The sequence below is a fragment of the Anser anser genome (genome assembly GCF_964211835.1).
Source record: "Anser anser genome assembly, chromosome: 17".
In the NCBI taxonomy this organism is placed as follows: Eukaryota; Metazoa; Chordata; class Aves; order Anseriformes; family Anatidae; genus Anser; species Anser anser.
Genome location: NC_139738.1, coordinates 2,279,128 through 2,301,724, shown reverse-complemented (window position 1 = coordinate 2,301,724; position 22,597 = coordinate 2,279,128). Strand labels below are relative to the sequence as shown.

Below are 22,597 nucleotides of genomic sequence, written 5' to 3'. Positions count from 1 at the left end.
ACAAAACCACTGCCATCACACAGAAATCTCTGGAAGGAAGCATTGGTGTTGCCAGGGCTTCCCTGCTCCAGCAATGCCAGTTCTAAGGCAGTAAGTTGGTGTGGGACAAAAAGCAGGGATTTCCAGCTCTGAATTGGAAAGGAGAAGGATGAGAGGAGGAACTGCGTGCTGTTTTTCTGAGCACAGGCCCTGTGGCTTCAGGAATAGAAGGATGATAGCTGGGTAAGACAGCCGCTGTGTGAGTTTTATAATACCTGAATCTACAGAAGGCGGCAGAATCAGTTCGCGATGTCTTGAATTTGGTTTGGTTATAGCTGTAGTGTTACAAATCTTACACTAAAGAAACAAAGAAGCAAGAAACTGTTTTCAAGTGCATAAGTTCATCAACATCAGATTGTGTTAGTTGGTCCGAAGAAAACAAGTTGTAGTAGGAGAAAAATTTGTTTATGTCTGTTAACACCAAACTGTTGAATGCAGCTGCCTCTTTCCATTTAGTCTGAATTCACCATTTTTATTTGCATTTAAGTGAAGGACGTGATCCTACATAACATGGATTAAATAAATATTTTTTCCCTTCTTAAATAGTTTCTGAGAAATATGAATGATTAATTCAAGAGTGGAAGTTGAAAATGGCTTAAATTGGAAGAGTACAAATAATTTTTTCCTATTGAGAATTTCACTGGAAGCCATTAATTGTATTATATACTTTCAGATTATTTCTTGTCATAGAGTATGTAAATGGGGGAGATCTTATGTTTCATATGCAACGGCAAAGAAAGCTTCCTGAAGAACATGCAAGGTATTTTATTAATACAGCTGTAGTGGTTTTCCTGTGTTGTTTAACGTTATGTATGAAATGCTTTCAAAGCTTTATTCTATAAAAGAAGATGAATAGCAAAGGAAGAATGAAAGGTTGTTTTTAAAGATTAGAATGTTGTGCCATGGGGAGAAATGTTAACTTTTTTAAAAAAGGATACATACTTTTTAAAGCAAGAAAGCATTTCATAATTAGCAAGTTATTCCTATTTATTTTTGTTTACTGCTTCATATCTAGTTAACACTTCTTTGATAGGTTGATAGATGACGTAGCTATTTTAATTCTTTTGATCTTATGATGAATTAATATATTTGGTGATAGAAGGAAGAAAAACCTGGTTTGCTATCATGCACTGTGTAAAGTCCTGTCTTAAGCTGAAAATAGGGTTCTTGTATGTTGTTAGTTTGAGATTTTTCTGAAAGATATGTGAGATAAAGAATATTTTCTTCATTAGTAGAATTAAAATAATTTGCCTTATTTTAAGGAATAATTTTACAATATGAGTTCAATGTCCTTGTAAATAAATGTAGCTGCTTTTCAGTATCCTGTTCATAGAGAAAAGCTGGCTGATAAGCTCTTGTTTTAAGAGCATATCTTTTTCTTTGCACCTGCTGTTATACAATCTCTGTTAATGTGATTTTCTCCTTTTCAACTTCAGGTTTTATGCTGCTGAAATTTGTATTGCTCTAAACTTTCTACACGAAAGAGGCATAATCTACAGAGACTTAAAACTAGACAATGTTCTTCTGGATGCGGAGGGTCATATCAAATTAACAGATTATGGCATGTGCAAGGTAGGATTTTTCTTACCTTTCTCTTGTCTCTTTGTCACTCAGTATATCTATGTTCAAGCTTCTAAGTCCAATGCAGCACTGAGCAATATTCTGGCAGAAATTACCGTTTGCTTATCACCAGTGTTACTGAGGCCTGAATTTAGTTGTGGAGTAGCAACTTTACTCTGAAAAATGACCGATGAATAGGACCACGTTTGTAATTTTTTCCTTTTTATTTTTTATGTGGGTCATTTTTGAGGACAAACGAAGTTGACCTTGTTGGCTGAGTTAAATTTCTACTATTTTGTTTCCTATGTGACAAACAGAGGTCAACTTTTAATTTATTTTTTTAACTGTTTTGTGTATGTAGGAAGGATTGGGCCCTGGTGACACTACAAGCACTTTCTGTGGAACACCAAATTATATTGCACCAGAGATCCTAAGGGGAGAAGAATATGGTAAGCTAGGACTGAACAATTTGACATTAGAGTTATAATCAAGCAGAAATCCAAGTTTCGGTTGTAGGTTGATTCAAATAGTATTGTTTGTATATGTTGAGAAAATATGCATGTTGCAGAGTCTAATTTTTTTGAAATGAAAAAGTAATTTTTCTCTTGTAGTCATTCATTTCAGCTTCTTTTAAATCCTACTTTCCCTGGAAAAGAACAATTCAATGATACTGTATCAAAACCAAGCCCACTCCTTGATGTAGTTTACATCCCAGCTGCACTTGTCCCCCAGGCGAAGCTAGAATGCTGTGCCAAAATTCATTGTTTATGCAGAATCAAAACTAGTCTTTTAACCAGTGTTAGTTGTGAACTGATCTAATCAGTAGGTTGAGCTGTGTACTGTTATAAGATTCTAGAATGTTCAACCTCCTTTAAAAAAAAAAAAAAAAATTTCCAGCTTAAGCACAGTGGATGACTGCTCTCTGGCAGACACCTACAAAAATCCTGTACAAGTTGCCTCTGCTGCCGAATTCTGAGAACTGTCAAGTGATGCTGTTCATTATATCTGTGGCTTCAGTGACATTAGAGAATTTCAGTACTCTGCAGAAACAGGCCATTAATCTTCATATTATGAGAGAACAATGGAATTCAAGGAGTCCTGGCTGAAAATCTTCTCTTTAAATATTTACAGGGTTCAGCGTGGATTGGTGGGCTCTTGGCGTGTTGATGTTTGAAATGATGGCAGGAAGATCTCCATTTGATATCATTACTGACAATCCAGACATGAACACTGAAGATTACCTCTTCCAAGGTACAGTCTTTTTTTCCTTCCCCATGAATTCTCTTGGGGGAGGAACAATGGAGAAGTTAGCATTGCAGTAAAACACTTAGAACTGTCTTGTTTTCCTTTTCTCTTATCTCATGGCTCCCCACAGACCTACTATATATAAAGGGCCCCAGTATTTTAAGTTTTTAATTCTGGGAGTTTTGTTGAACTGAGATAAAATGGCCTGGAATTAGGAAGCCTGATGCAGACAAAGCATGCCCACGGTGTGGAAATAACCATCAGAAGTTGCACAGAATGGCATCTTTGTTCAAAGGCACTCTACAGGCCAAGAATGAATTTTAAAATCAATGTTATGTGAGAGGATAGGAGGATCTCTTGAGAAAGAACCTTACCGAGCTGTAGTTTTGATCCGTATAACTTTTCTTTTACTACTTAGGGAATTAGTATAACTGTTTGTTAATCAGTTGTACCCTTCAGGAGTAGTGATATGAGCTTTCTAAACAAAAGTACTAATGCTTGCAATGTTTATTACAACAGAAACTTTTTAAGCTTGACAATTGTCAAGTTGCCTATTCCCTAAAATGCAGAACTATTCTTTAAGCTAGTTACTGTTGCAATTACATAACACTTTACTACAGTCTTCTTGGTGAGATTAATATCAACTGAAGTATTGTTTAAAAGCACACTTTGTCATATGCTAATGACTCCAAAGACGTTCTATTCTCTGTTAGTACTACAAAGAACAGAAAAAGATAATGAAGCAACATTTCTTTTAGGAAATCTTGAAGTTTTGGTGCAATAGTCCTTGTATTACTGTAGCTCCTTTTGTTTGCATTATTTTAAATAATTACGATATCTTCCCATTTTCCAAATGGTAACATTTTTAAACAGTATGATGTTTGTATTAAAATCATGGTCAATATCATAAAACAGAAAAAACAATATTGCTTTTTTAAACCTGTAACAGTTATTCTTGAGAAGCCAATCCGGATTCCAAGGTTTCTTTCTGTCAAGGCCTCCCATGTGTTAAAAGGATTTTTAAACAAGGTAAATAACATTCTCTTATTTTTAGCATCTAATATCTGGAAGTTAGAGCTTCCTGTTGAAAGGAATACGGTTAAGAAGTTAATCTGCTTACTATTAAGAAAATCTATAAAACCTTGGCATCCTGTATGTTTAAAAAAACAACATACCACTTCTTCGTTGCTAAATTACTGAAAAATTCCACATTATAGACTTTTTGAAAGCCCACGCCTAGCTAAAAACAGTTCTAGATGTTTATAAACTCTTCTCTGAAATGCTTATTACTCATTTAATTAAGTTGATTGAAATCCATAGAAGCGTTATAGTTTTAAAGGAGAGGATATTAATTTTGAATTCTTAAATAAATCTAGTTATTTTGAGTTGTAAAATACTATGTTAAAAATGAAGTTTCATACAAACTTCATCAAAGAATAAGAAAAAAGAATGAAATGACTTGGTAGCCATAATAGGTGCATCTTTTTGTATCATTTTGTTTACTATCAGGACATGCTTGAGTTGTGTAGATAAGCTTTTTGACAGAAATGGGCTATAACTGACTCAGCTTTTGTTTTTTTGCAGGATCCCAAAGAAAGGCTTGGTTGTCAGCCACAAACAGGATTTTCTGATATCAAGTCTCATACGTTTTTCCGCAGCATAGACTGGGATCTGGTAAAAATGTTTACTTATGTTTATACATATTCAAAAGGAACACTTTCTGTGGTTTCTTGTTGTACATGTAGCAACCCCATTAGAAGCACTAATCAAGAAGTATTTCAGTTTGGTAAATGTAAAAGCTATTTTCCTTTCTTCAGGTGACAGAAGGTAATGCAAACAGGCTTTTTTTCCCAACCAGAGATTTAGCTTCTTTCCAAACTTTAAGAATGGTTACAACTTCTGTGTATCATTTTTAAAATACATGATGAATTTTAGAGAACACTTCAAAAAACATTGAGGTATTGGTGGAACCACTGCCTTGAAGGGAGGGAAGGATAGTATTTAACTGAGCCATGAAACCAGTTTATATGCAGCCATGGGAGAGGAGGTGCTTCACATAAAGGAAGCATTTGTAGCCTATTTGTAGTACATTTTAAAGAAAAACTTTTTTTAAATGTGGTTTGAAAGCATTGTGGCTATTTAAAATGATTATCTGATAATTTCAGGTTTTCTTTGGTATAGTTGTTAGAGAAGTCTTCAGCTCATGGTGGAGTAGACAATGTGCATTTCAGTGCTTTTAGAGGCATAAAAATGTATTAAAATTAGATTTTTAAAAAATTCTGTTTCTTTGTAATTGTGCCTACTTCTGTTTTCATAGAAAATCATCAGGGAAATGACATTGCTGAAATGTCAACAAAAGTTAACGAAGCAAAACAAGCCAGGAATACTTCCTTACCAGCATTACGTTAATACCTAGCTGAAGAATGAAAATATACGCATATGGTGTTTGCATAGTCCTTGGGAGTCTGCAGGAAACGTAGAAACAGGCAAGCAACAATGCCTGTAATAACATGAAAGAGGTTCAGAGGAGAGAGCTGCATGATTACATTTTTACTTTGAGGCCTGTTGTTCAGACATTCATTGTTAACACTCTTCAGAGAAGACATTCACTAAATTAGGAGCCAGTGTTTTAAAATACCTGCTGTTTACAAAGCTATTTCTACCATGTTTGTGAGGGTGTCTTTAATTCTATCAGACTTCTCGTGATTTTTATTTCTAGTGGTGCGTAATGCAACTTGCTATAGCTTGTGGTAAGGCATAAACATTGTGTGCTGCAGGGTTTCTGTTGTTTTGTAGGGTTTATTTTTTTTTAATATAGAAGACTGCTATTTGGTCAACACGCTAATTTAACTTGAATTGTGATTTTTTTAACCTAATTTTTTGATTTTTTTGGCTGAAAACCTTGGTATTAAATATGTATTTAAAAAAAAAAAGAAAAATGGGGTGGTTGTCTGTACTGTTTTGCGAGATTAGTAGGACAATGCTGCTCAGGCTGATCATCTAAAATGTCAGGAGAAACCTAAGCCAAATTTCTAATGTTGGGAAATGTATTGAGGATAAAACTAAATATTTGGAAAACATTTTAAATGAGAATTTTCTTCTGAAAAGCAGGTGGTGAGTAGAGAAGACTTGACTTAAAAAGTTATTCGTATCTTTTCAAGGTGAAGCAAAAGGAAATTAGTTTAAAATTGATTTAAGAAATTGATTGGAACGTGAGTTACATGGAAGAAAATAAGGAATAGTGAAGTGAATCCATACACCATAAATGCTGCTTTAGGTGTTGGTCATGTAGATGTATGTGACACAGCTAAGAACATTTTAGATTACTCACTCTGCGTATAGGATGGCTTGATGGCAGTCAGAGAAACACCAAAACAACCTTTCTGATTGTTTCAGTTCATAAAGTCTGTTCTTATCCTAGTGCCTTTTTTATAGTGTTTATCCATTACATAATGGAAAAAGTACTACTAAGCCATGGTTACTAAGTGTAACAAATAAACAATCTGATGTTTAACATCTAGTTGAGCGCCTTGCTGTTGAAATGTTAACACGTACCTACGTCTGACTCATAATGACGGTATTAGTGCCCTACAGCAATTTTTAGAAAATCAGTTTGCTCTTTCTTTCATGTTGCTATTCTTGTTTGGAGGGAACAGATTTTGTCTGTCTTAAACTAGTTTCATGATGCTTTCTAAGACCTGATACCTGATGGGATGCTAATGTATTGAGATTCATGGCCCAGTATAGTTTCACAATTTTCTCCTATCCTCATTTGTACTCACTATGCTTTCGTCTTAAACACAAGAGTGAGAATTTTTATTGATCACATTATTTCTGTTTATTTGATGACAAGCATGATGGGATGTTCTGGCTGAAAACCATGCTTCCTAACATACTGGTAATATAAGGACCCATTTTGGTCAGTGGTATCTACTCATCACTTACATTATGCGTATCTGTTCTTTCTTAAGTTGAATTATGGTAATTATAGCTTTGTTGGATTTTTTGTTTTTTTTTTAACTGAATGTAAATTTTAGAATTAGTGTTTCAAATCTGTGCTACTACAAATTTGACTACAGGACAAACGTAGTTTCCCCTGCTCTGTTAGTAAGACTTCCAGGTTAATTCATTATTTTATCATATTATATTATCATATTGCTCTTTGCAAAGGTGTTGCACTTCATCAGGCATACGTTTTCCTTCCTGCTCAGTATAGTCCATAGCATTCCTATACTTGTACACTTACGTTTTTAAATCACAAGTTTTGCCTGTTAGTCTTAGACTTCTAGTCTACTGTTCTGCAGAGTTGCAGAAGATGCAAGTCTTAAGGTCCTAATTACTATTCTCATTTTCATTTATGAGGTATCAGGAATATTACGTTGGTTAGATTAGCCTACTAATTGCACACAAATGCTGTTCCTCAGGAAGAAAAGTAAATATATTGTGCTAACTCCTTGTACTGCAGCATTAAATATCCGTGTGGGAGTTTTTCAGTCTTGAGTACACTGTACTAAGCTAGAGAAGAAAGCTTAAATGGCTGAATTATTTATGGACCTCTATTTTTAAATGTAGAGCACTAACTATATTGGTGTTCATTGCCTGACTTGTATTTTACTTAAGTATTTCTTGTTTGGAAATAGTATCTACGTTTCCTTTCTCATCTCAGAGTCTAGCAACTGATCTAGCTGCATAACTTATTAATTCTCACTGATAGCACAACCATCATGACTTGTAAATCCATTACTGAATTTCCTGTACTCTGAACGGACTATTGTATGTCATTTGTGGAGTTGTGGTGTTGTCTTACTGGGGCCAAAGAAGATGATAATGTCAACGTGAGAATACTACATTTCTCACAGCAGAAAGTCAGTACTTGTGATATACCGAAGCAAATAGTGTAACTGAGTGACACAGATGTCCAAACAGTAAGTTTTAACCCAAGTCTGTGTTGAAATTCCTCATTTACTTAAGAAGGTTTTTGCTTTAATTTACCATATTTGGCTCAAGTGTAGAAAAAGGCTGGAAATTACTGGCTGTAGTCCAGACAGTGAATGGAACACTCGAGAGTGTTGAATTCTTTAAATCTCAGAAGAAAAAGGAATGTTCAGCATGTAGCTGCAGTTCAGCTTTAATCAGTGCAGGCACATGCAGACAGCGCAAACTGCAGACCTACACTTTCTTTAAAATCCATCTCATTTTTCTGGCAAATTCACCGTAACTAATATCATCAGAAAGTTGGGCATTGCTTTTGCATGAGCAGACACCAAAACCTGTTGCAAAAAATTAAGAGTTGCAACTGTTACTAAATATTGCCTAGCATTTAGTATTTCAAAAAATGGTGAAACAGGAGGGAAGACTACCTGCTGCTTTTCCAGCAAAAGGCACCTCCTAGTTGGCTGAATAGCCTGATGTACTTTAATTTTAAATGTATGTTTAGTGAAACATACATGAAAACATGAAAACCAAACTTAAATTTCAATCTCCATACAAACCCGTATATTAAGACAGTCTTGTTACTTTGTCATTTAATACTGTTGTCACTGAGGATGTGTTGCATGAGAACAAATTGTGGTTTTTCGATTTTTCCATTAGTGTCATTAGGTCTCTTCCAAAGGCAGTTATGAATGTTGATTTTCTATCTGGTATTTCTCTAGAGGAACGGTGACCTCCAGTGGCCAGCAAGGCTAACCCAAACTCTATATACCACGTAGGCCCTAGCAGATCAGAATAATGATCAAGTCTGGTGGCCTTTTGATAGCAAACAGAACTGTTAGTACCAGAAGCCTGGATTTACTTACCTGCTGTTTTCCCTTGTTCTTAGAATGAAAATTTCATTCAGTAACATTAAATGGGAAACCCGATGTTAACTGTGTTGTACATGGGAAACCTGAAGTGTTTTGTAGGACCACTTCATACAACTCTGAAAGCATAAAGAATGTAGCTATAAAGCTCCACTCTGAAAACAGTAATGCTGACAGACTTGTTGCAGGCATTATTCAGAAAGGGTGTTAAGATACATGCATCAACGCTGAAAAACAGGATTCTCACAATTTCTTTGGCATTTTTATCTCAGAATCTTTTCTATTGCTTTCTTCCCCAGGCAAGGTAATGACCTCAGTCCATTTCTAGATGCATGTTCTGAGACTGGTGGACATAAAACCCCTTCAAATTAAAGGAGCTTTGTACAAATGCAGCATGCTAATTAAACATTTTGCAGAATTGCTATCTTAGATGGTCATAAATAAAAACTGTTAAAATATGGTTGTCTGATAGTTTTAACAGTTACAGTTATAAATATCTTGTAAATTGGCAATTTAGAGGCAAAAGAAATCATTTGTTAATGCTCAGTAACAGCTCCTAGGTGTTGCTGCAAGAATTGTATTCTTTTTACAAAACAGATAGAATTTACTAGCATCTATAAATAATTATAACAAATTGAAACTATGATTGATGAAGTGAGAAATTCATTTTGTGAGGCGATATATGCTAGCATCTTCACTCAGTGCATCCCTGAGTTGTTTTTTTTTCTTTTAGTATAAGGCATGACTTCTGTATTGACAACTACAGACATTAGTAATTGGTCAGTTATCCTTCTCTAAAACATGCGGATGTTTGCAGGACAGATTCAACTAAAATCATGTGACATTTAATGATATGACCTCCTTGAAATGCTCTGAGTGTTCAGTTAGACTCAAGAGTTTGAAGCATTACCTGCTCTGGTTGTGTATATCCAATGCAGCTCAATTCACACAATGGTTTTATATAAAAGTTCTTGTTGTATTTCTTTTAATGACTGCTTAGCCATGTGGCTAGCCATTGATAAGATGTTAGTAAGTACTGCTTACTGGTTTTGTTCAGTGCTGCATCTAACATTAGGCCTGGTTATACTGATTTGACAGGTTGATTTAAATGCAACCTGTAACCCAAGAGGATGCCTTTCCAAGAGGCAGCTTTAGAGGAGCTTACAAAAGGGAAAAATGAATTATATTTTGGAAGGCATCTTGGCTTGACTGGAAAGCTTCTGGAATATGTTCTCGATTTTAAGTGCGAAGCTAACATTATATAGCAACAATGTTTTCTCTTAATTTATATGGTGAGAGACTTGGGAAACAGTTTTCCTATAGTCTTGATTTTATTAATTTCTTACTCATTTTTCGAGTTTTTTGTATTTAAAATATAGCACTAGGGTAAACAGATGAGCATATAACGTTTAGTGTCAAAATCTACTACTCTAAGTTTTACTAGTTTGTTTGTATCTTCTACCAATATTAAAAATAACCACAGTGGCTTATCTGTGCATGCACTCTACTGCCAATGTATGTGTCTGTTTTTAGATTTATTAAATGCTCAGCGTTTAAAATTTTCTTTCCCTCCCCCATTATATTTTCTCTTAGCTGGAAAAGAAGCAAGCAACCCCTCCATTTCAGCCTCAGATCACAGATGATTATGGCTTGGACAACTTCGATACACAGTTTACCAGCGAACCTGTGCAGCTAACCCCAGATGATGAGTATGTTTTTCTTTTTCCCTAAATACAATTGCGTATTAAAAACTTAGAAGTTATGGAATGAGTTTCCTCTTTGTAATTCCTAAATATGTACCTAGCTTTAGAAACAGTCAAGTGAAGGGAACTAAATTCACTTTGAAATTCTTGAAGAATCCTACATATCTTGCATAACTTCCCACACTTTTTATATATTAGACTGCCTCGTAATCTACTAAGTGGTCAGAACACTGTATCGATTTCCTGTTGAGCATGTGCTTGGCATTGGATGAAGACACGAAAATTGGATTCCTAACCCGGGCAGTTTGAATTTCTCCTGAGTACAGAAACAATTGACAGAGCTTCTCATGTCTCGGAGTGAGCCTGAGATAGAAAAATCTTATAGAAAGTTACTGTTGAAATGTGGTACGGAAAAGTTTTCTAGGAAGAAGTAGTATGCTTTATTTAAGGAATTTGAAGGCTGAGGAGCCATTCCTGTGCACAAGAAGAAAGCTGCTTCAGATAGCAGATGGAATATGCTAAAGGCTATGGTTTGGTAGTTAGATGGGAGACTTAGCTTGCCCAAACTCCAGTAGAATAATTGTTGACAGTTTTGGGGGGTTACTGAAGTGTTTAAATTTAAAGTTGGAAGCTTTAAATTTAAAGTTGGAAAGTTTGGAGCGGGGAAAACAAAGGAAAGCTCTGTGCAATACAGGGAAAATTGAGAGAGAAAGCACTCTTGTTGATGTCATTTGTGTGTGAAACATTTAGTGCGTGGTGCAATTCTGTCAAAAGTACAATGAAACTTTCTGCTGCCCATTTAGATACAGAAGTAAAGTGAATTAAAACAAAATTTGCATTTATTAGAAATCTAAGACCCCAGGACTCTGAAACTGGCGCAGCAAGACTAACTAAATTGGTATTTCTCTTTGTTTTTCAGAGATATAATAAAACGAATAGATCAGTCAGAATTTGAAGGATTTGAATACATTAATCCATTGTTGCTGTCAACAGAAGAAACGGTATGAAGGAATGACATCTTCGTTGTAGACAATATGAATGACCTTTAACTTTATCCTTAACTACAGTATATGCATGCGAGGCTGGGGAACTGTAAGATTTTGGATGGAGACCAATGATTTAAAAAAAAAAAAATTGCTGCTGAAAATCAAAGAAGAGAATAATGATTTTGGTGGATGTCTTCCGCCACTTAGTTATTCTTACGTTATGGGCACTGACACAACTGGCTTCATTAATGAAGGAATTTGCATTTTGTGCCTATTTCATGAAGGATTGAAACATTCATTGCATCCCTCGGCGAGGAGATTCTGAACAACTTTGAGAACTGCAAACTTTCTACAAACATTTGATGCAATGAGCTACCAATTGAAGAATATTAGAGTGTAACATCCTGAAGAATAAAACATATTACGGTGGTGTTGAAGCTTATTTTTGATGCCTTTTTTCACAAGTGGTACCTGTCTAAACGTCTCAGATGTATTTAAAAGGAGTTGTGTTTTATTAGCAATCAAAACATAAATTTGGGTACAAGATTTAAGTGCCTAAATGGATAAACTGCATTGAAGAATTGTTACATATTTGGAACGTTCTTAAACCTGGTAAGTTCTGCTTGTTAATATTCCAGTAACCATTTACGTATGAAACATACGGTTCACAGCTGCGACCTAATGTTCCTTTGCTTCTTTATAGAATTTGAAACGCAGAGTGACTCAGCAGTATTAATTCCAAATTAGATTTTCCAGTATCAATTTCAAAATCTGTTTGAAACTCCAAATTTACCAAAATGTGTGGATTGAAGAAAACTAAATTTGCACACAAAGGATTTCTGAAAACACTTAAAGCAGTGCCTACACCTACAGTGATATTGTGTTATATATTAGATTTTTGGAAACTATTTTTATCAACAGTACAAATATTCAGAAATAGAGCAAAAGCGTAACAAAGCATAGCCTTAAAGTTTAAATAGTAAATCTAGAATAACCGTAATACAAAATACAGTTTCCTGATAAAGCACACCTCCTACTTACGATAAACTGTCTGCTTACAATTACTCAGTGTATATTAATAACTAATCATTCTACATAAAAGAATGGGATGTTTTGGTAAAATGGTTTGCATCAAAGTAGTAACTTTTTTAATGGAACAAAAAGGTATATACCTAAGAACTTGGGTAAGCAAAAGATAACTATCAAACCCCTTCTTGTGGAAACCGTAGGGGTGGTGGGGTGTGGGAGGTAGGGATAAAGGGTACGTTACATCAAAAAGGTTAATTTATCAGCTTGGAAAAGCTCACGTCACCACATTTGAGGACTAGTAAGTGCGCATTGCTGTCTAAAACTTCAGATGCTTGTGAAGATTTACCTGCCTCTGCAGGTAACAACAGCAGAGGCAGTATTTCTTTTTGCTGGGTTTTTGGTTACCTATATGGTGTGGGTTGTAGAGAGGAGAAAAATGTGGAAAGGAAAAAATGAGAAACCCTGTGCCATGTCATCTCACCTAATTTGGTGTAACTTGCAGGATAAATTGCAACGCTTTCACTTTCTTTATATTAACATATGGTTTTCTCAGGGTACAGCATTGCATTAGGTGCTGAACATGACATCTTTCGGATTCACATCCAAGTCATGAGGTGCTAGGACGAGACTGCCAAAACATTGTTTAAAATTTTCAATTAACCATTGATTAACAATCTACATTTTGTATCCCCTCATTAGCCACAATTATGCAGATGTGTGGTTATTTAGTTTTATTAATCCCATCAGGTCTAAGTTGTGGGTTTCTCTCCATTGGACTGTAGCTTTTTATATTAAGCAAGATGTGTTTCAATCAGCACTAAATAATTTAACCAGTGAGAAGTACTTGCCTCAAATGCCTGAACTTTAGATACTTTATTAATCGAGTAACGGCAATATTTACCTTTTAATTGTAATCCGACACTTTTAAATTATTTTTTTCCTTCTCCATGGCAACTGCTTTATTTACCCTGAATAATTTTTCTTTGTTTCAACTCCCCTAATTATACAACTGATAAATAGTTAAAAAAGAGTGACTGCAGGCAGCTCATAAATGGAAATACGACAGATTAAGCTGTCCTTTGATGTGCTGGAGCATAGAACTTTAAATGGAAATATTAAAAATGCAGCTTGGTTGTTTTTTTTTTTTAAACCTTGATTCTAGTTGGCCAGCTCATTTTGGGAGGGAGGGAAGCAAGAACAGACACATTTGCTAAACAAACATTGTAAAGAATACTTGATTTATTTAAAAATTTACAGGCATTTACAATGTTGCTGTGTTGCCAAATAGTTTGCTGGATACAAGTTTGGTTGCTCATGTGCAAGTGTATGAATAATGTTCTGTTCATAATGAAGGGGAAATTTTTTTATATAAAGTACTTGTTTTATAAATAAAAGAAAATGAAGGATGTAATTAAATGTGTGGTTTGAAAAAAAAATCCTAATATATTACAAATGGATCTGGTTATGATATATAGTTGTCTTATTTGAAATAGTAAATGAAAATTCTAGCTAATTTAATGATTGTAAAACAGTAAATATGTTCTTGTAGTTTTGTATAATTAATTAGTTGGGATCTTTGCTGACCAGTTTTATTTGTGCAGAAGATGGTATACTAATCCATAACAGCTAAGATCATTTATATTCTTGCACATCTATTAAAGACTTTAATGAAAAGTTAATAGACTGTTATTATTTGTCAGCTAACTGAGGTATGTCCCACTTGCACTTTTTAATAAGACCCTATTGTAAATTAAAAAAAAAAAACTTAAAAAAAAAAAAAACTATAGGATTCTTCCTGTATGTTGATACTATATTCTGTTCATTCTACATATTTGGATTACATCTGAACCGTAGGCTTTTGAGGTCCAGGACATGCGGTTGTTGAGACACAAAACCCATTCAATACTGAAGTTTGTTGCGTTCTTCTTCACTTTATGTGAGGGAAGTTGTAAACAAAATCTCTGGAACAGTCCCAACTGTACTATTCTTGCATACAGCCCTTTGTCAAAAGAAACTAATTTGAACTTGTAAGGCTGTCACTTGAGCTGTGGCGTGCTGCCTGAACAATTAATGAATTACCCTGTTCAGTAAACAGTCAACTTCATTTGTGGGAATTGAACAACCCACTCTACTTTGTTTCTTCCTTTTCCCTTTGGTGTTACTAAGCTGTCACTAAATGTCATTCTCGTTCACAGAGAAGGTTACTTTTTCTCAAGCTTACAAAATGCTTACCTGCTACAATGAGGAAGGTACCAAAACAGTAGATGAGTCTTCTCTGATACCTTCTCGACTTAACAAACTTTCGGCTTGTTCTTTATTCTGAAACAATGACAGTTCATAAGGTGGGGGGAGACCTGACAGAACAGGAATCTTGTCTGAGTACATTAAAATCTAACTTTGCATTTCTCTATTAGGAAACTGGCAGGAGAAACATTCTTTCTAGAGCCTGATTACTTTGCACTACTCATGTTAATCACATGGATACTGACTTAGAAACCTACGAAGTCAGGTTATAAATTTAGTGGTGTTCCTTCAGAAAGGAAAAAAATCACACCCTATACCAGGCCTGTGCTGTGTTTTCGTTTAACACTAACAGAATGAACTGTATGATCATCTAAGTTCTTACTAAGACGCTAAGATCATGGAAAACTTAAACCTTGTGAATGACTTTTCAACTCTTTTTACAGATAACTCTTCAGAAAAATTAAGATCACTAAACTTCTGGATTAGATGAAATAGTTACCCTTTGTTCAGCTGCTTCTAGACTTTGAGATTCAGAACAACTATGGTGCATCAGACAAAACAGGTTCTCTGGGGATTTACAACAGTGTTTTTTCCTGTAGTACCCAGATTCCAGCTGTACAGAGGCCAATTTCCCTGGGGGTCACTGGGATACCGTATAGCACCATTTTCAGAACTATTTTATGTATGTTGGAGAGTATTTAAAATAAGTCCCCGAACAACAGGCAGGTGGCACTTGACCTTCCTTTCAGTTACTGATTTATGATCATTCAAGAAGTTTGAGACAAGGACCTGTTTCCATGACAAACTTTTCTCCTTTGCTTTCAAGAAAGGTTCATCTTCAGCTTGTGCGTTTGCTCTTCATCCTTCTGGCTTTACCACACGATATCATCGGCACTTTCAGACAAGCATCTAGCGAGATGACTGTCAACATCCAATTGTGACATCCTGCAGATACAGAGAATTTCTTCAGTGAGATACAAAGTCAAATCCTTTTATTTATGCTACTTCTCATTTCCTGTGTAGTCACAGCATTGTTGTACGAGCTTGGTGCATAAGTCACTCCTGTGCTCAGAAGCATTACAGCCTGCCCCAGCCTCTTGTAGTTGCTATTACCTGCTGCTAGATAGCTTGCTAATGTAATGTACTAGAAGACAATGCTCACGCTCTCTATGCTTAGGACAAATAATTCTATTTTTGGCATGCTGTACACTGAGGCTTGTATATGCATACAGATCTTAAGGATCATTGCATCTGCATGCAATTTCCTGCTCTTGGTGATCTCAGTATCAGTTTTCAGCGTAGACGTTCATAATCTAAGACAAAACATTAGGCAACTGATACAGGAGAGAAAACCCTTCCCTAATTCTCTAACCTGAGGCCATCGGAACAGAGGTTCCTGCGAGAGGAAGGATGCTTTCTTGTGTTTGTGCCTGCCTTGTTTCCTCTGGAGGGCTATTTTGGGGACTAAGCGACCCGCCCCACTGCCAACAACCTTTGGTAAAGCAGATTGTATAAAATGTAATCCTGATCAGTACAGAGTAGCCAGCAGCAGAGAACAGAATATGAAGACAGGAACTATGTTTAGCTTTTCTGTCTAAATCTCTTGACATAATGACCACAACTTTGTAAATATTAATGAAGCCATCCTTTTGTCTCCTTGTTCAGCCTCCAAGAGAAGGAAAACAGTTGCAGCCGTATATCTTGCAGTATTAGAGGTCCTCTTCAAAACCATATGCTAGTTTTCAGCAACTGTGACAGCCTAAACACTACTAAGGGGTATCATTTCAAGAGACAACATAACTCATATTGCAGAATACATTTTCAATGTCTGGGAGGATTTTTTTTTAAACAGAGGTAGTCTGACAGCAGTGGAGGACTGAAGTCTCATTTCATTGTAATAATCAGGGCTTCCATAAGGAAAATCAGATTTCTTCTAACTTGCCCAGACCTAGAAAGCTAAATCTAAAATTCGGAGTACAGTTGCTCATCCAAAAGCAGCCAGGTACTTACAGAACAGATACCGGTACAGCTGTAACAGTGAAGCCTAGATCTTGAAAAGATTGTTACCTGTAGGAGGTGAATCCATCTAGCTGTGAAGTCAACTTTTAAGAACCAAGAATGCTGCTTTGGAACGATTTATAGATTAGGATACAAATTTCACAAAAAAAGGTTTTCTGTATTAAGTAGTTTAAATACCTAATTTTACATATACTAGCAACGTATAGCTCAAATTTAGCTTTCTTTCTGAAGCAACACAATTTAGTAATCATGAATTTCTAAACTGAATTAGAAGTAGGCAATTCTGCCATTCAAAAATATTTCAATGTTTCACCTACTTTATATAGCAAGAATGCAACCAAAAGCATTGTTTATCATATACTCTCAAGTTAGTCAAAAATAATAGCAGACTTACGTTGCACTAAACTGAATCTGACACATTGGACAGCTGTTGAGAGTTAAAGAGCCTTCGCTCTGGTTTGCAGTCTTCTCGCAGCTTTCAGTTCCAGGCGTGCTCACAAGAGGTGGCTTCTTTTCTGCGGGCACAGTCTTGGCCTTACCAAACGAAATACTGCTTTGATGCATTTGTGCTTGATGCTCTTTTTTATCCTGTTTTCTGTTTTCCTTGCTGTTGTGTACAGTTGCTCTGCAGTGCTGCTGAAAGTTTAGAGCTTTTGCAGCGCTTTGTGACGTCGAGTGGCACGTAGAAGTATTATGCTGAGTGACTTTACACGATTTAAGATTTACAGCCATTTTTGAAGTACCTTGTGTGTCCTCCCCAACCATATTTTTGGCCTGATCTGTAGCAGTTACACAGCCTGTTTTCTCAGCTGTAGAAGGTAGACTTTTCAGTTCATCTGCTTGGCCCTGTTCTTCACGTAAACAGTCAATTTGGCTTTCTGTTAGCTGAGGGGAGCTAAGATCCTCTGTTTTTAAAAATTCTTCTTTGCAAAAAGATGGAAAAGATATCCATTCAAAGTCTTTCATTCCAATTTTAAAGACTTCTTGTTTTTGTAGACTCTCTTTCTCAGAGCTCTGTGACATATAAATAGAACGTCTTCAGAACAAATGTAGTTAAATCCATAGATTAAAACCAAGGCTGGACATATTACAAATACTACAGAGAAGGCTAAACTACATCGAAGCAATGAGCATCTTGTTTACATGCATCTCCAGCACTTGAAAAACAATTAACTTTCTGAAATGTATGTAACGTGTGTCTTTCCTTAACATTTCTAAACTATTCCCACTGATTAAACACCAATAGCATATTCTTAGCATGTCCTTCAGAGGCTAAGGATGAAAAAACAACACATCTGCTGTTGTTCAGAGAAAAAAAACCTACTTTAGAAGGGCTGTATTTTGTGTTATAATACTGCCTAACGATATCAGAGCACTATAAAGGTCGTCATGGCATGATTAACCTCTCTGTTACAGTTTGCTTTTTCCAGTTTCATTCCTTTAGGCAGGTGCTAACGCTTATACTTACGCAGGTAGCCTCTCCAGGAAAATACTCTGAAGTCCTAAACACTTTGCCATACTGGAGGAAAAAAAAAAACAAGCCCAGTAAGTTGTCCTTATGCTACATGCCACATAAGGCTCAGTCACACTACAATATGTAGAGGCTAAAGAGCTGTCAACCAACATCTAAAAGCAATTTCAGATCGTTTTTTCCCCTCTTAACAGCATTCACTGTCCAGCATTTTAAGCACTACACGAAGCGAGGACAACAAGGATACAGCACACTACCTCGACCTTTCCAAAGAACTCTGGAAAACTGGACACTGCTTGCCAACTTGTGCATTGTAAATCTTGACTTATGTTCTTCAGTAGCAAAATCCATGTTTTTTCACACTCATTTAAATCATCTTTTTCAAACCACGAACTTCTGTCAACCAATGCCCTGTGAAGAGAGAATCCAATAGTTTGGGGGTGGGAAAGAGAGGAGGAAATACTTCTCATTGCTATTAGTTTGCCTTTTAATTATTTTGATTTACCCCTCCAGTAACTCTGAGGTTTCTTAAGATATAGCTATTCTTGAATATTGCTTTATCAAGGCAGAAGTTTTAACGTTACATTTCCAGTAGCTGATGGTGTATTAACCAGTTCCAGCCCAACTCAATGGCTAAGTGCGGTGATCCCTTTCATTAATGGCTAAGCACAATGTTAAGATTTTTATGACTGCAAATTGGTGTAACTCTACCATTTGCACAACACATTTCCATTCTTACCTATTTTCTCTTGATCAAGTAGCACTATATGTGCTAAAATGAGTATTATATTTGACAACTTTAACATGTCAAACCACCAAGAGGTACATAAAAAGTATTTGTCAGTAAGAGTAAGTACACAAACGCAGACTTTTCAGTCTAAAAGAGAGCCAAGGCTCCCTGTAGAGGAAAAAAAATAGCTGTTTATTATACCATTTGTTCACCAAGGGAACCTCTGTCTAGCCTACAGCACGATTTTTCTAGAACACAAATTATTTAGCCCATCAACTCATTTTATAGTCTACCATGACTTATGTAACCATTACAGCTTTCAGTATCACTCAATTTTTAAAAAGAACATCTAAAAGCGTTACTTTCTACTTATAACAAATGAGATATAGGCATTTATTAGTCTTTACTTCCAAGTGAAACAGTTAAGCGTAGGCACGGTGTTTTCTTCTCAAAGACTGAACTTGACACCAGCTGAGCACAGAAATCATGGAGTGTTTGCAGTGAGGAGGGAAACCGCGTTGGTTCCTCTGTGTGCTTGGCTGTTCCCACGTGGCACTCTGAAATTACTGATTAGCTTTCTAAACAACTTGATCTGATCCTTCCTAGGAAGGCATTAGAAAGGATTAACTATAAAGCAAGCATAAAAAGGTTTTTATGTTAGTAATGCTGTATAAAAGCCAATCTGAAGAGAGGGATGGGTTGTCAATGTGGGAATTCTAGTTCCAGTGTTCCCACTTCAACCGTTGCATTTTCGTGGGTCACAGTCCAGGAATGATGCTGCACGATGAAGAAACCACAGACAATTATTACAAGCCATCAAAGAGAGGAGAGAGCAGCCTTTTGAAGCCTGTTTTTGGAAGGGGCGCAGCTGACTGCACACTTGCTCATCCTAACAGGCTGGAACAAGACCTGAACCCTACCTCTTCAATCCTTTTCTCAACCCTCCGTTACTAGAGGGCTGGAAAATAAATAAATAAATGAATAAAAATATTTCTGGTCCCTGTGAGTCTTATTCTGAAGAAAAAATAAATAAATTAATTTTTATAAGCGAGCATTCCTCACAGGCTCCACACTTGGGGGTGCTGCTTGGTGCCAAGGAACGTGCAGAAGGCACAGGGCCCGGCGCACTTTAACGAAGTGCAGTCGACTTAATTTTCTTTAGGACACTTCGGGCGGCGTTTTATGAAGTAACTTTTCACGCTACCAGCAACGTGCTGGCGGCACGACCGCGGCGTGCTCTGAGGGCGCGGCCGCGCTCGACCCTCGGCCGGGGACGTGAGGCTGAGGCGGCCCCGCTGCTCCGCGCCCCCCCCGCTGTCCCCGCTCCTGAGGAGCCCTTTCCCCGTCCCGCCCGGACTCACTGGCGCCGCCGGGGGGGCTCCAAGCCAGGGCTGGGCTCCCGGCTGTAGGCTGCCGGCGCCTTCCTGGGTTTGAGGCGCAGTTTGGCGGCTCCTTCCTCAGCCATGGCCGCGGCCCGGCCTCCCCGCTCCGTCAGGGGGCGGTGCTGGGCGGGAAGGCACCGCCTCAGCGCTCCCGCTCCGCCATGGGGTCCGCCCTGAGGTGACAGGCGGCCGGCTCGGCTCCTAGTACCCGCAGCTGCGAGGTGCTTGTCCGGCTCTTTAGTGTTGGGTTTAGACCTTAAGTTTTATACGGGAGTAGTGTTTTGGAGATGGGGGGCGCTGGACGAGGCCCGTCCGCGAACGCAGCGTGCTCAGGCCTGGCGGGGATGAGGGAAATGGGGCTTGGGACGAGCCCCACAAAATGGCTGTGGGCTCGGCGGTGTTCCTCACCATCAAATAATTGTTGTACCGACACCAAAGAGCTGTTGGTACGTGGCTGAAGCCAAAATATGCTAATTCAAAAAGTAAAGTAGATTGGGAATGCGTCTCTGATCTAGTTCCTTCGGGAGAAGTGACGCTGCTTGTCTTTTCTGGCAGGAATGTCGCTGGATGACTTGAAATAAAACACGTGTAAGAGCTGAGCCATAACTGGTAGTTTTTGAAGTTGATAGACGCGCTAATCAGGCTGGAGCCTTTCGGAATGCAGCCGGCAGGGAGTAGTCTGTCAGCGCCTTTCTCCGTTCCCCAACAGGTAAAAGGGTCAGAAAGTAACTGCTGATTAAATTCTTCATGATCGTTATGAGAATAATTGTAGTATGAGGAAACAAACATCCCAGTTTTTCTGATAGTAGGCCCTTGTAGGGGGGAGCAGGTACACAGCAATCTTTTTTGTAAAACTTCCTAGGCCCAGATAAGGCCACGTTCCTTTTCCATAACGGAGGGAGAGTTCAGATCTGATTTCACAACAGCAGATCCTAATTGAAGAAGACAAAACAAAAAATATTTTGTTTTGTTTTGCTTTTACTTGCTGGCCTTGGTGACTGTGCTGTAATTCACGTCACACCACTGATAATCGCCACTTGGCGGCAGCAAACAATATGGAAACCTTGCTTTGAAAAAATCTGACGGGCAGTGAAAGCTTTTTTTTTTTTTTTTGACTGAGCTCATTTCTGCAGGCATTTGTACATATTTCTAGGTGTGTGTATCTATGCTAAGGATTGCTTAAGCCACAGGGTTTCTTCCCTTGCTCCTGAGATGTTTGTGTTAGTGTTTTATACATCTTACGACCCCATGCATGCTAGTTTGACGGCCTCTGCTCCTAAATCATGCATTGTACTAACAGGTTTGTTCTGTTAGATGTGACTTTTCCAAAAAGAGACATCCGAAGTGTTGTCTGTTTTTCATGCTGAAGGTGTTGCAGTGTGTTACTGTTAGTACTATGACTCATGCATTATAACATTTGCAAAAGCTTTATTATGGATGAGACTAAAAAATCGGTTATTGTACAAAAAGGGCCACAAGTGAAAGAATATAATAAAACGAACAGTGAAAATTATTACTGTAGCCAATGATTGTAAAAGCAAAAGAAAAAAAAAAAAACTTGCATCCGTAGCAACTGTAGCTTGTAGTTTTTGATTATTTTGTGGATTTGACCAAAAACTTGGTACAGTAAGATTTTTTAATTGTTGTCTGTTTAATACATACCTATTACAGCCTTTGAAGGCAGGCACATTAATTAATGTTGTCATTCTTGTTCTATCTGTTGCTGTAACTACTGTAGATATTAAACTAGTGTTCTAGAAATGTCTGTCCATTGTCTGTACTCAGTATTTTTACTCTGCATCTGTTCAGAATTAATAATGTACTTACTGTAGCAGGAAGATGAAGTGTAGAACAGGACCTGTTCTCGGTTCTGCCATGTTGGACAAGATCATTTCTATTGTTTCCTCCTCTGACATGGAAATCCAATTGCTTCTCACTTGATTTTGGGTCTTGCTGAATTTAATAATGATAATGTTTTGCAATCTTAGAAAAAATTTCTTATAAAAATGCAAAGAGTAGTCTTTATCATCAGCAGCCTTGACTGGGTTTTAGCCAATGGTCAAAGGATTTGAGCTTTTGGAGGCTAGAATGCTTCTACAGATTATCTTTAGGGATTTCCTTGTAAATGGAGTGCCAGCATGTGTAGTTATCTACTCCCTGTAGAGCCTCATCAAGCTGCACACGCTTAATCTTTGCTTACATGTTCCCTGGTTTTTGCTGTAAATTGGGCCTCAGTTTTAACTTTTGCTCTCAGGAAGAAGGGGCTATTATAACAAATTCTAATCCTTTTGCAATTCCACGATCATTAAAACCTATAAATTGCCTGCCAAACAAACCAAGTGATCTTTTCCTGGGCTGAGGGAAAGAGGAGAGTGTAAAACGCAGGTG

General features: G+C 37.2%; 3 protein-coding genes across 9 annotated transcripts in view; 2 read left to right on the top strand and 1 right to left on the bottom strand.

Moving 5' to 3' along the window:
• Positions 1-14,042, top strand: part of PRKCZ (protein kinase C zeta) — a 48,060-nt gene extending 34,018 nt beyond the window's left edge. For all 5 annotated transcript variants that reach the window (XM_083802339.1, XM_083802340.1, XM_083802338.1 and 2 more), the window contains 8 exons: positions 713-799; positions 1,476-1,611; positions 1,961-2,048; positions 2,731-2,850; positions 3,794-3,873; positions 4,429-4,518; positions 10,239-10,354; positions 11,268-14,042. In XM_083802339.1, the coding sequence (XP_083658465.1) occupies positions 713-799; positions 1,476-1,611; positions 1,961-2,048; positions 2,731-2,850; positions 3,794-3,873; positions 4,429-4,518; positions 10,239-10,354; positions 11,268-11,355 (805 nt within the window). In that variant the 3' untranslated portion in view covers positions 11,356-14,042. The remainder of the gene's footprint in view (positions 1-712; positions 800-1,475; positions 1,612-1,960; positions 2,049-2,730; positions 2,851-3,793; positions 3,874-4,428; positions 4,519-10,238; positions 10,355-11,267) is intronic.
• FAAP20 (FA core complex associated protein 20) lies at positions 13,588-20,321 on the bottom strand. 2 transcript variants are annotated; one of them, XM_083802371.1, is made up of 5 exons: positions 20,189-20,321; positions 18,355-18,508; positions 18,095-18,145; positions 17,021-17,640; positions 13,588-15,552 (listed from the first exon to the last, which is right to left on the bottom strand). In XM_083802371.1, the coding sequence occupies exons 1-5, from the start codon at positions 20,290-20,292 to the stop codon at positions 15,480-15,482; spliced, it is 1,002 nt and encodes a 333-aa protein (XP_083658497.1). In that variant the 5' UTR covers positions 20,293-20,321; the 3' UTR covers positions 13,588-15,479. The 2 variants fall into 2 exon arrangements, with proteins under 2 accessions (XP_083658497.1, XP_083658498.1); XM_083802372.1 differs by lacking the exon at positions 18,095-18,145.
• A 458-nt stretch (positions 20,322-20,779) lies between these two features.
• SKI (SKI proto-oncogene) overlaps positions 20,780-22,597 on the top strand; it is a 135,793-nt gene continuing 133,975 nt past the window's right edge. For both annotated transcript variants that reach the window (XM_083802333.1, XM_083802334.1), the window contains exon 1: positions 20,780-20,918. The gene's annotated coding sequence lies outside the window, so the exon portion shown is untranslated. The remainder of the gene's footprint in view (positions 20,919-22,597) is intronic.

Bases quoted from the DNA above. Each gene is read 5' to 3' on its own strand.
- FAAP20 (XM_083802371.1), bottom strand. From the start codon at position 20,292: ATGGCTGAGGAAGGAGCCGCCAAACTGCGCCTCAAACCCAGGAAGGCG. The intron at 18,509-20,188 runs GTGAGTCCGGGC...CTCTCTTCACAG, and splicing joins GAGCCCCCCCGGCGGCGCCA to GGCATTGGTTGACAGAAGTT. The intron at 18,146-18,354 runs GTAGTGTGCTGT...TTTTTCCTCCAG, and splicing joins AGTTCTTTGGAAAGGTCGAG to TATGGCAAAGTGTTTAGGAC.